Source organism: Callorhinchus milii, unplaced genomic scaffold, assembly GCF_018977255.1.
Source record: "Callorhinchus milii isolate IMCB2004 unplaced genomic scaffold, IMCB_Cmil_1.0 Scaffold6, whole genome shotgun sequence".
Classification (NCBI taxonomy): domain Eukaryota; kingdom Metazoa; phylum Chordata; class Chondrichthyes; order Chimaeriformes; family Callorhinchidae; genus Callorhinchus; species Callorhinchus milii.
In genome coordinates this window covers 17,748,279-17,761,706 of record NW_024704747.1, presented here as the reverse complement: position 1 = coordinate 17,761,706, position 13,428 = coordinate 17,748,279, and the positions used below count along the sequence as shown (strand labels likewise).

Sequence of the window (13,428 nt, the reverse complement as noted above, 5' to 3'; positions counted from 1 at the left end):
AGGCCGCACCGAGACCCGGGGGTTGGGTTAATGCATTGGGTCAGAGAGTGGCAGAGGCCGATCTCCGCTGCAGATGTCTGCTTCGTGCAAGGTTGGCTCGAAGAGCCTCATAGACAGGTTAAACAGAGACTGGAAGATGCCTCTATAGGTAGAGATTTTTCCTTACAGTTGTGTACCAAGATAGCTGTCACAGTTGGAAGAGGGTGAGCTTCCTTATGCTGTAGTTAGAGAGGGATACTCTTGTTCTCTCTGGTGGTGTCGGTCTGGCTCAGTTTATGGCACTCAAATTCAGACAGATGTGGGTTCAAGCCCTGTGTCGGTCAAGACTTTGAGTTCACGGTCTAAGATGATGCTCCCGTGCAATTCTGGGGGAGTGCGGCATTGTCGAAGGCACTTTGGGGGGCGGTAAACATTCCATGGCGCTATCCAACACAGGAGGTTATTCCAGGGTCCTGGCCGACAATCCCCTGAATAAAATTGGTGTTTCACTTTATTGCTGTATGTGGGGCATTGATATGTGCAAATTGGCTTCTGCGTTTACCAACAAAATAAAGTCACTATACTTAACAGTTAACCTTATAATAATAATAATAATAATAATCCTTGCATTTGATATAGCGCTTTTCACGTCGGGAGGACGTCCCAAAGCGCTTCACAGCACACACTGTAAAGTGAATTGACTGTATATTTGACTGTATATAACCTTGTGAAGTGCTTTGAGATATTGATGTGAAAAGTCTCCATATAAATGCAAAGATTGTTGTACTTGCGTTGCTAGAAATAAATCCTAGTTTTTCAGATATCTTAGTGGAGGGCACTACATAAATGCAAGTTATATAAAAGAGTGTTCACCTGAAGATATCTTGAGCATCTTAAAGCACATGAATAGTAATATCTCCTTATAGTTACAATAGGTTTATAATAAGCGAGAGATTTTACTTTCAGTTGTGCAGGATTTGTGTTTATAGTTATATCTACACACCATAGTTTTATATGGTGTACAGTCAATTCACTTTACAGTATATTCTGTGAAGCGCTTTGACATGTCTCAAAGATGTGATAAGGGGCTATATCAAATGCAAGTACTATATCATAAGCAAACTCTTCCTTATACACTACTTGCATTCAGATCTGTCTTATATATTGAGAGAGTGAGGATTTTTGCTTATACTGTAGTTAAACATAGGTAAGTAGTATAGGCAGAAATTTCTGCATAGGTATTCAGAGAAAGCAACCCCTCTGAGAATTGTACAGAATGCTCTTTTATACATGGTTCGTTGATTAAATATCTCTAAAATTATATTTGTTTTTATACAATTTCTAAATGAATAGGTGCAAAATATTTCTAAGTACATTCAAATAAATCCTGTATGTGATGCAATGACAGCTATATAGATTGTTTACTTATTTAGAGATAAATATTAAGTGCTAAATATAGCACCATTTTTACTTTTGGTGCATTTTATTCACATGATGGCTGCATTTTATTTCTTTATTTCATTGTTGATTTATTCTACAGTTGTGCAGAATAATTGACAGGAAAACGTAATGCAATATTAGTGAGACCGTCTGACTTGTCACGGTGTGAGGAAGCAATTGGGTTCATTCGGTTGTTCAGCTCTTGTATTGCACAGCCACTGCTTACATTGTTGTGGCAAAACAGTGAACCGTGTAACTTAGAATCATAGAATTATAAGCACAGAAGGAGGCCATTCGGCCCATCGTGTCTGTGCCAGGTCTTTGAAAAGAGCTGTCCAATTCAGTCTCTTAAAAGCTGTTATCGAATCGGCTTCCACCACCCTTTTGGGGAATGCATTCCAGATCAGAACAACTCGCTGTGTGAAAATTTTTTCCTCACCTCCCCTCTGTTTCTTTTAACAACTATTTTAAATCGGTCTCAAGACCCTCCTCTTCGATCATGCCTTCGGTCGCCCTCCCACCTCTCTGCCTTCCCTCACCCCTACCGCACCCCTCCCCCATTCTCGGATCCTGACTCCTGACTGTCCAGCGCCTTGGGACGTCCTTCCGACATGAAAGGCGCTCTATAAATGTAATTTTGTTGTTGTTGTGTCCTTGGGTTACCGACCCACCCACCAGTGGAAATAGTTTCTCCTTGTTCATCATATTGAATCCCTTCATAATTTTGAAAACTTCTATTAAGTCTCTTCTTAATCTTCTCTGCTCCAAGGAGAATAATCCTAGCTTCTCTACTCTCCCCTGATAACTGAAGTCCTCATTCCTGGTACCATCCTGATAAATCTCCTTTGCACCCTCCCCAATGCCTTGACATCCTTCCTAAAGTGTGGGGCCCAGAACTGAACACAGTACTCTAGCTGAGACCTAACCAGTGTTCTATAAAGGTTCATCATAACTTTCTGACTTTTGTATTCTATGCCCCTATTTATAAAGCCTAGTAACCCGTATGCTTTTTTAACAGCTTTATCTATCTGTCCTGCCACCTTCAAAGATTTACTTATATGAGTCCCCAGGTGGTTGGGAAATGGCTAAGGTGCAGCAGTGTAAATTAGCTGTGATACCTTCAGCATGTTACCAGGCAAAATACTCTTTGGCTCCTTCACCAGGAAGTTATACCACTTGCACAGAATTACATAGAATCTTACAGCATGGAAATGGGCTATTTGACCCAACTATTCTTGGCTGCTGTTTACACTTCACATGAGCCTCCACTACTCCAACGCTTCTAAACTTGTAAGAAAAGTTCACACTGCCCGGATGTTTGTTGAAAGCCTTGTATTTGATATAGCAACTTATCACCGCAATGTTTCAAAGCACTTCACCACAGGAGGCTTCTGTGAATTGTAGGTGAATGTTGCAGCTAATTTACATATACAAATGCCCCACAAACAGTCATGAAATGAATAATTTATTTAACTGGAGGATTATTGACCAGGATACCAGGAGATTTGGGGGGGGAATAGTGCCATGGGATGTTAAATGTCCACCAGAACAGACAGACAAAACCTTGTTTTTTATGTCTCATCCATAGGATGGCACCTTTAATATTGCAACGCACCACAGGACTGTGTTAGAATGTCAGTCTAGACTATAAACTCAAATGATAATTATCCTTTGGTCATCTCAAAGCACTTCATAGGATTTACTCTAAAAGTGTAAACAGTGACTGATTATTTGTAGGCAAAAGTCCCACGACCTTCTGACTCAAAGCAGAGTGCTATCAATTGAACCAGGCTCACATAAACACTAGTCACAGTGAAACATTTTCATATGGATACTTTTATTGCATTTTTTAACATAGTGAGTCCAGTGTTATTTTTGCATTGCTTTCACCCGTTAGATCCAATTAGATTTAAAATAGTTTGTGAAAATAGTAGAAGTGATTAACTGTGGCAGAAGTAGCTGCTACTAGACCAACATATTTCTAACCTAATTCCTCCCCATAGTCGGTGAGGAAAATTGGGCATAGTATATTCCAATAACTGAAACTGTAAGCCATATAATTCCACTGATGTCACAACAGAAGGAGACTTTACTTTATGCAAGGAGGTGGCACACAGAGAAAAATCAGAGTAGCCTAAAAGTTTGCTGGTTTCTTGAGTTGTGGTTGTGCGGCAGTCTCTGTTTTTCGCTAACATGAAGTTTGCAGTGTGACGTGAAGTTAAATATTAGACTTGTGGGGCTGCAGGGTTTGTACTTGTAGGTTCCACAAACATTGATTTCTTAATTTTGACCCAATTGTTACATCAGAAAGTCTAGCATTATAGGTAGCTTAGAGATATGAAATTGAATACATTATTCTCCAAATACATCACCGAGTTGGTGGGAAATTGTAGCTACTGGTTAAAGGGTTAGCATGAGAGCTATGTGTCTAAATGTAGAATAAAATGTACTTGTAGTCAGATAGTCAACAACAAGCACATCATTGTTCAGGTGGCTGTATACATAGTGGTGTTTGGTGTCTGAAATCTGCTGTTGCTTGGAGTGGACGAATTATTTTTTGTTGCATGAAAATCTAGATTTCTCAACTTGGCACAAGACATTCAATGCTGAAGTTTGACATCACTGTCTTAGAGTTGCATGTGAAGAATGTCTACTTGAGAAAGGTCCTGGCTGACTGCCTGTTTTGGGACTATGCTCCAGCATGAGGACGTCAGGGTGCAAAATTAGGAGACTAAACATTTTAGTGTCTTGTCATTGCAAACCATCTCAAGCACATTGAAACTGTACATTTGTTCTGAAGACTTATTAGTGCTGTGTACACAGAATACTCTATGTAGAGTACTGATATGAATCTTGGGTTTATTTTTTGCTGTATTGGGAGATATAAAAATTTATCACTGTTCTGTTTTTCCTCCCATCTATATTTTTTCCTGTTTAATTGTGTGCTAACAAGCATTAGCAAAAATGTATTCACATTTCTAATGGAGACTGTGTAACTTGGGTTTTTTTTAACAAAGAAGTGCATGGCAGGGATGTAAGCTCAACACGACAGTTTCAGGTTACAAACATTTTGGTTAACCTTCTGGGATTCCCTCTGGCGATCCTTTGGGACCGAGCCATGGTCTTAATTTATTAATTACCTTCTCCATGCTGCATGTCATTTCATCTTAGTTGTGTGTTGTTGACATTGTTTTTGCACAGCTGCTGTGCAAAATAGTCCAATGTGAGCTGTGTGCAGTCTGTGTTTTAAACTGGTTCCATACCTTCAATTATGGGATTGCTTCCTGAATGCTGCTTATAGGGACTCACTTGATTTCTTAGGTTGTATGCAACTAAGGCTTCTTACACCTTCAGCATGTTAGTGCACCTTTAGGGCTGTTCCATCTTTTAGGTTCTTTACGATGGCAGCATAGTTGTACATAGTGCCGATATCAGTTCCAGTGATTTTCTGCTGAGTTTATCAATGTTTTCCCTAGGATTTCAGTAAGTTAATAATAGTGGCCATTGCAGGTAATTACGGTTATGGACTTTGTCCTTCCAAACTTGTTTTGCCTGGAGAAAGTGCAGCATTTTGAATGGTAAATACCAAGCAAGTATTATTCGGAGAGGTGACGGTAGTGGCAGAGCAATTTATATTGAATTACACTGGATCTGTAGCACTGAAACAGTCCGTTCTGCACAGCGAGTCTGTACTCCACCTGAGACTACTTATTCTAGTTCCCCTCCTTAGCCTCCTCAACACTTCTGTATTCCCTTCTCGTGTATACATTTGAATTTCCTCTTGAATACATCAATTCAGAAATCAATGCAACTAAAGGTAAAGTGAGAGGATGGCACAGAAAATCTAGTATTCTCTTGTGTTCAAATGTTGCTGTAACATTCTAAATGGTTAAACCTGGTGGGAATGCTGGTGTAGACCAGGGAGTTTAGTGGATATTAATTGCATACACATAGTACATGTAAAGCCAATATTTTAAATAGGAACAGTTGTAATTGACATCTGAGATTTGTGTGGTTTGGACACTTTGTCCAAGGTCAGATGTGTGGCAGCAGCTTTAGAAAGTCTATTCTCATACCCAACTCTTAACTGCTTGAGGAGGTCCAGTGAAAATGCTACTTCGTTTTTTTTACATACATTTCCCCTGGGAGTACATAGATTTTAGTTTGCAGTTGTCTGCAGATTGTTTGCATGCTTCTAGTGCTGTACTCTGGTGGAATGTTCTTTCACTATTAAATCCCTTGCTACTGTGTGCATTTAATAAAAACATATTGTGTCTGCCTTGACTTCTGTGCACACCAGGTCTGATTTCCCCACTGACTCGAAGCCACCAGATCAGAGTTAAAGGCAGTCACTGGGTCTTTAAAGCTTTGAGTAACGTTTCTATGTTGCTTGCTGATAATTGTTCTGTGGCTTGTGGTGACTTTGAACCTTTTTGGGTTAGTATGATGACATCCACTTTCAGGTATCGTATCTATTTTAAAGTGGAACTTGGTATATCTTTATCCCTAACCTCTGCTCTTCGTACTTTACACACAGTACTTAATAATAATAATAATAATAATCCTTGCATTTGATATAGCGCTTTTCATGTCTTCGAGACTTCTCAAAGTTCTTCACAGAATACACTGTAAAGTGAATTGTCTGTATATTTGTGGGCAAAACGTGGCAGCCAATTGCCACAGGAGTGTCCCACTAACAATCGTAGATTGAAGTGACCAATTATTGTTTTTTTTCTTGAGGGATATTATTATCAGGTAAGGAAACTTACCCAAGGTTTCGCCATGCTGGGAGTCGAACCCAGGCCTCTCGTTTGTGAGACGAGAGCTCTAACCAATGAACTACAGGACTACATAACATTGCTTCATGAATTTAAGTGATAGAGGATGGTATTTTAGCGATCACATTTGTTGCTCAGTGAATCCTAAAATGCTGATTCAGTATTTCAACGCTTGTACAAATGCAATTTGTTGTTGTTGTATCCTCACTCTTACCAAACTCTGTACCTCATCATACCATTCCTGTCACAGAACGGATCGATTTCAAGATCCTTACATTCGCCTACAAATCACTTCATGCTCTAGCACCTCTCTACCTCTCCAACCTCCATGTACCCCAATCTTTCTAACCACCCCCTTTGCTCAGTCGTCTCTGCACGTCCCTCGACCACCTGCTATCCACCATCAACGGCTGTGCTTTCAGCCACTAGGCCCCGAATCCCTGGAGTTCCCTGCACTTTAATCACTCCGCTTTGCCCCTTCTTGGTCTGATATTAGATTGCAGCTGAAGACTTTCCTCTTGGACCGTACCTATGGACATCTCCCTTTACTCCCCAGCTCGGCCTCAAACTGCATTGTTAAACACTCTGAGACGCTACCTTGTGTGAAGGGCACTATGTAAATGCAAGTTGTTGTTCAAATTCACTTGATTCTAATAAAGCTGTGAGAGGCCATAGAGTTGGGTATCAGCATTTTGTAAGCTTGCTTACTTTAAGGTAAAAGGAATAATAATAATCTTTCCATTAGGTATAATATCTTTAATGTCAGGAGGATGTGCAAAAGTGCTTCACTATACAAGACACCTTAATGCACACCATTTCAAGTAATTTGATGCTGAAACCTCCTGGTTAACGCCATATAAATTTAGCACTGTTGCACCTCTGGGCATAGTAACTCCTCTCATACTGTCTCCCTGATCTAGGGATATCTTGTAAAGACATTGATTATGGATCTACAGATCTGCTGGAGAAACATTCTCCATAACTAACTGCAGTTACTTGCACCTGCTATTTGCACAAGTTTTTAAAGCCCACACACAATAACTGAATCCTTTGGAATCTTATTTTTTTCACGTGCGTTTTCTCAGCATGCTACCAACATGCTTCTCTATGTTTGGGTGCCTGGCTCTTCTCTCTAATAGAGAGCTGCCAGCTGCAGCCAAATCGTTGTGAGGGGCATGGGAGTTTTTAGTTTGGACTCATGTTGTATTGTGGGCCAGTGCATTGAACCCTGATCTGCTGTGCCACCAGGGGACTACCTGTGAAGTCTTGTAAGTCTGAATATTTCTATCTGTCACTGAAGGAATAAATGATACAATTGGGTGATAAATGCTGGATGATATTTAGGTCTTTGTGGAACATTCATCTCCATACAATGTCGAATCGCTCAGTCGCTGACTGATGCAGGGAACTCCTTCCAACTTTGTTCAAATGATACAGACCTATCTTTTGCACCACATTTTCAGTGACCGAAACGACTTTAAAAAATCCTCCTGATGTGCAAAGTAATGCACATGTGCAATGTAAATTGTTGTTGTTATCATCTGTACAAATGTAATCTTGTTGTTGTCGTCTCAATGGCTGGATTCCAGTAAGCTGTTTTTGGCACAGTCATTTGAGCAAAGTTGGGCAGGGGTGTATTCGGTGACGGCAAGGCACTAACATACTGCCTTTTCACTGTTATGTTCTTGCATATTTCCTGATATTGAACAGGAGATGTGAAACCGGTAGCACTTGTAAATTACATATTAATGCATGACTAGGTACTTCATTTCATCTTATTTGATATTTTCACCCGACCCAACTGTCCAGCGCCTTGGGACGGCCTCCCGATGTGAAAGGCGCTCTATAAATGCAATCCTGTTGTTTTTTGATCTCCATGTATAACCCATCTGGCAGTTAAGACACACTTTGCCCAAAGGTCTCCATTTATGCTCTGTAACCAGCTTTTTGGAGAGGAAGGTTAATGTGCCTTTTGATGTCTTGTCACGCTCTCCCTACCAGTGGGGGACAAAGTCTGCCCTTCGATGAGGCCCTGTGCTTCATGGGCTAGGATCAGGTGTCCACAAAGTGTGGAATCAGTGCACAGATGTTGCATCTAACTTCTAGCACGGTGTGTGTTTTATCTCCCGTGTTACAATTTGTATTTTGCCAGTGCAGTTAGGAATAGAGGCATCTGGGTGAGGTGGTTCTGGATGAGGCGCTGCCAGCAACAAAGTGGGTGATGTGCAAGGTTGCAAGAGAATAGTGTGCTTTAAGCTTACAGAGATCTGCGAATATGGACATTTTCAGAACATGAATGAGGTTGAAATGCTGGATGAATATTTATCTGCAGTATAATATAGATTCCAGAATGAATAAAATACCAGTTTAATTGTTCGAACAGTGTCACAGATTGAGAACATAGCTCTGCTCACCCAAAGAGGTTGGCCACATGGAACGCTTAATGACCATCCTCCTTGAAGTGAGGTTAGTCGGGTCTCCTTGTAGCTGAACTGACTCCAAGATGACATGTTTGGCCATGGAATGTCAGAATCGATCCAATCCTTGGTGGCAGTCTCGGTAGTCTAGTTCCTGAGCCAGGCAGGACTTCAGTACTCCAGGGTAATGCTGATGACAGTACAGCCAGGCTGGTTCATCGATAGGTCTTGGAAGCGCAGACCAGTTATTGGGGGCAGGGACTCTTCCCACTCAGCTCCTGTTAACCCTGTAAGTCAAAGCCCCAATAGTGGTCCTACCTGGACAGGCAGCAGGAATTGCCCACAAAATACAGTTACTCCACTCTACAGTATGTCCTGTGAAGTGCTTTGAGATGTCTTGACGATGTGATAAGATGCTGTCAAATGCAAGGATTATTATTATTCACTGTTGTGATCCAGATGCAGATTTAATTTGGACATTTATAAGGGAAATAAATACATGCATGGGAAGCGTATTATAGGATATGGATCAATAGCTAGGATCTAATAAAATGACCAAATGGCCTACTTCTAGGATCCTATTACGATTTGGTGTTTCATAATTTAATATATTAATGATTAAAATGTTAAATCTTGTGCAGTGTTGGAGAGAAAAGGGAGGGCTACATTTACAGAAAGTTGAAGTGAATACTGTGATATCGGTGATGTAATAATTTTACAAAAACATGCCTGTATATACACATTTTAATATGCATTTGTGGTGGATGGATATTGGTGTGCATGTAATGTGGAGTCCTGTTGCTCATTGGTTAGAGCACTCGCCTCTCAAACGAGCAGACCTGGATTGATTCTGGGCAGAGCAAAATGTTGGGCAAGTTTCTTTACTCCACATGCCTCTGTTTACCAAGCAGCAAGTAGGAACCCAGGTGTTAGTCAATTTGCAGATCGCTTCTCTGGGGAGGAACAAACTCTCCCCCCCAAAAAATTGGTCACTTCAATCCACGACACTTTGTGGAACACCGCTGTGCGCAATTAGCTGCCGTGTTTTGCCCACAAAATGTACAGTCACATTACACTTTACATTATATCCTGTGAAGCTCTTTGAGACATCTTGAAGCTATATCAAATGCAAGGATTATTATTATATGTGAACTGTATGACTGAGCATACATATGTAGCGGATAGTATGTATCATGTACTATATTGTATGTGCATATTTGTAGCATACTGTATATTGTGTGTGTAGGAATATAGGTATATTGTGGGTCCATCTGGCCGTTGCCAATGAAATGTGTACATATTTGTGCATCACTGCCAGTTCATCATTTCAGCCAGCATCTTGGTGATGCCCAGAGGAGACTGGTACTTTCCCACAGGGAGGATTGACACTTTCAAAGCATTAGCAGAATTCTGAAACGTCTGAGGGATTTGTGGAGAGAGATGTAAATAGAAAAACGCACCTTTAGAAAGGGGAGAAAATTTGCATAAAAGATTTGGGGGAGATGAGATGGAAGTTTAAATGAAAACTGTCCCCTATTTGAGCTTACCTTAACAATTGAAACGCACAAGAATATCAGCCAAAAAGCATAGTTCAGAATTAGAAAGTGACTGGAGGTCATGATCCTTTATCTGACCGGGGCTGCTGTTTTTAATAAGCATTGTCGGAGCCTCTTTCACTAGAATTTGATGGAATATCAAATGGTGAAAACAATGCTCATTATTTGGCACAAATAGGCACTAAGTTGATGTGTTTTGTTTGAAGATGCTGTAAGCACGGTTGGTGTGTGAATTGGAAAGTGAACACTGAAACAGTTTGTGTGATAGGGAGTGAGCTATCTGATCTTGGACTAGCTGAACCAGATGCTGGAAGTCTAAAGTAGAATTCCATTCTCAGCACCGACTCAACTTCAGAGCACATTGCAATTGTATTTCATTTTTTATAAGGTATACTGATCTTGAGTCCCTTCTCAACATATCTTGTTGCGTATTGGTCAGAGCGCTCGCCTCACAAGATAGAAAACTTGGTTCGATTCCCAGGTGGGGCGAAAGCTTAGGCAAGTGTTCTTGCTCCACATGCCTCTGCTTACCTAGCAGTAAGTATGAATTCGGATGTTAGTCGATTGGAGAATCGCTTTCGGGGTCAATCCTCAAAAAATTAAATAAACAAATAATAGTTTGGTCGTTCAATCCACAACTTATTGTGTGACACTGCTGGGCGCAATTGGCTGCTGCATTTTTCCCACAAAATGTACAGTCAATTCACTTTACAGTATATTCTGTGAAGTACTTTGAGATGTCTCAGCGACTTGATAAGGCGCTCTATCAAATGCAAAGATTATTATGTCAATTTTTTTGGTTACCTGCATTATTTTGCATGTTGCACTGTACCAAACATTCAATCTTGGTGTTGTGTTGCAACTTTTATCTGACGCTGTATATTTTTTGTTTAATCTTGTAGCTGATGTTCACAAGGAAAAGAATCACGTGATGTTTGAAGGCAAACACATACACTTCTCAGAGGTCGATAACAAGCCACTGTGCTCCTACAGCCCCAAGCTCTGCAAGCAGCGCCGGCTCAACGGTTACGCATTCTGCATCCGACACGTTCTGGAGGATAAAACCGCTCCTTTCAAACAATGTGAATTTGTGGCCAAGTACAACAGTCAGCGGTGCACAAACCCTATTCCACAATCTGAGGATCGAAGGCAAGTTATTTTTTTAGTTAACAGGCCACGTGAAAGGGATGCAGTAACCAGTTTTCTTAACAAAACACACAGCTAAATTTAATAAAAACAAGTCACTAGGAACACTCAGCAGGTCAGGCAGCATCTATGAAAGTGAGTTAACATTTTGGGTCTGAGACACTTCGTCAGAACTGGGGCATGTTGGAGGGAGAGGCTTTTTAGGACTAACAGAGAGGGGGTAGGGAGGGCAAGGAAGACAAAGGAGAAAATGGGATAGAGGACAGGGGATGATAGGTTAAAGAGGTGTTAATAATGCAAAACAAAGGGAGATTGCAATATCACAGGGAAAAAGAGATGTTAATAATACAAAACAAAGGGGTGGGAATTGCAACAAAACAGGCAGACCAGAGAGAGAAAAGGTGTGTCTGGGACTCAGATGATGTGATAATAGTCATAGAAGAGGGGGAGGGGGAAGGTGACCTGTTACGGATTGAAATTATTTAATCTTAGTTTTAACTAGTGTGCCTTTGGTAGAACTAACAAAGGACTATATTATTAATATAGACTACTGCTGTTTGCTACAAGAAAAATCCCATTGGCTTTCCCACTGGTCCATTCTGTGTCTGATCTCTCATAGAAGCAAGATGTACATAAGTTTAAAAACTGTATTGTTGCAGCATGTGATTTTGTGAGGTGAAGAATTGGCCCTTACAAAGAACGTTTATTTTTCTCCTACTTCCCAGCCTCCTTCCCCTCTTTTGCTCTCATGTCACAAAAGTGGTGTGTGGGCATTACTGGACAGCTATAGAGAGAAGAACTGGCTGATTCTCCTCTATCCAAACACTGAGGAACAGTGAGTTCACCAGGAGATATCACTGTCCTGGTTGGGATCAACCATGGAACCAGGGTTCTGACTCCAGCTGCAAGTGATGCAACTATCCACTAAATCCTCAAAGGAAGCCAAGGATTTTAAAATCAAGTGAATGGTTTGCTTTTTTGAAGATGAAAGTCAGAGCTTCAAATGGTACTTGAATTAATAAGCAGATTTCCCACAGGGGTTCATATGTATAATTTCAGCTGCTCAGCAAACCCAAGTTTTGCAGCTGCCTCCTCACTCACTGAGAGAATCCATTGCTTTCTCAGGACAACAGTTAACTATTTTGTTATCCGATCACAAATTCACACTGATGGTGAAAATTTCAAGGATAGTTGAGAGTTTTGCATACTCAAATGTACCCTTTGCCTATTGCATTTCAATTTCCATCACATATTCAAATGAATTTTCAGCAGGTTCATGTTTTTCCTTTTCACAAAATACAGATGCCACTTTGAGATTAAATACTACTTTTTATTCTTCACCCTAATTAATTCAGCTGCTTATTATCCATTCTAGTTTCTCCACTTATTTATCCTCTTTGATGAAGCTCTCTCTCACTGATTTATATTTCTGTGTGGTGGCAGTGCTCCAAGTACCGAGGCCAAGCAGACATTTATTGTGTGTGAGCCTCGGCAATGTGTGACTTGTAGGGCAACACAGCTGAGCCCAACCCTTTCTACACCCAATTGCCACCCATGGGCCTGCTCCAGCAAGCCTTATTGGGATAGTGTTGGGAGCAGAATCCCTGGTTGACATTTTCTTTTCTTTCTCCTTCACACACCACCCTCCTAGCTCTGAAGCATTGGAGCTAATTGCAGATACTCATTGCTGTCCCAAGACTAGCAAGCTCATGGTAGCTAGGATCTATAGTTAGCCAGGAACTTCCTGGTCAGTTTGATTCAGATCGACATCATGATAATAATAATAATAATCCTTGCATTTGATATAGCACTTTTCACCTCTTCTAGACGTCTCAAACTGCTTGAAAGAAGATACTGTAAAGTGAATTGACTGTATATTTGTGGGCAAAACATGGCAGCCAATTGCGCACAGCAGTGTCCTACAAACAGTAGTGGATTGAGTGACTTGTATTTAAAAAAAATTTGAAGGATTTGTTCCCCTCCAGAAAAGCAATCCGCCAATCACTAACAACCGGGTTCCTACTTACTACTAGGTAAACAGGTATGTGGAGTAAGGAAACTTGCTCAACATTTCGCTCTGCCGGGAATCGAATCCAGGTCTCTTGCTTGCGA

The 13,428-nt window shown here is 40.8% G+C and overlaps 1 protein-coding gene across 1 annotated transcript in view; it reads left to right on the top strand.

The window, feature by feature from the left end:
* The first annotated feature begins 2 nt into the window (after positions 1-2).
* Positions 3-13,428, top strand: part of ino80db (INO80 complex subunit Db) — a 32,832-nt gene continuing 19,406 nt past the window's right edge. Inside the window, exons 1-2 of the mRNA XM_042336227.1 lie at positions 3-148; positions 11,073-11,319. Of these exons, the coding sequence (XP_042192161.1) occupies positions 31-148; positions 11,073-11,319 (365 nt within the window). The 5' untranslated portion in view covers positions 3-30. The remainder of the gene's footprint in view (positions 149-11,072; positions 11,320-13,428) is intronic.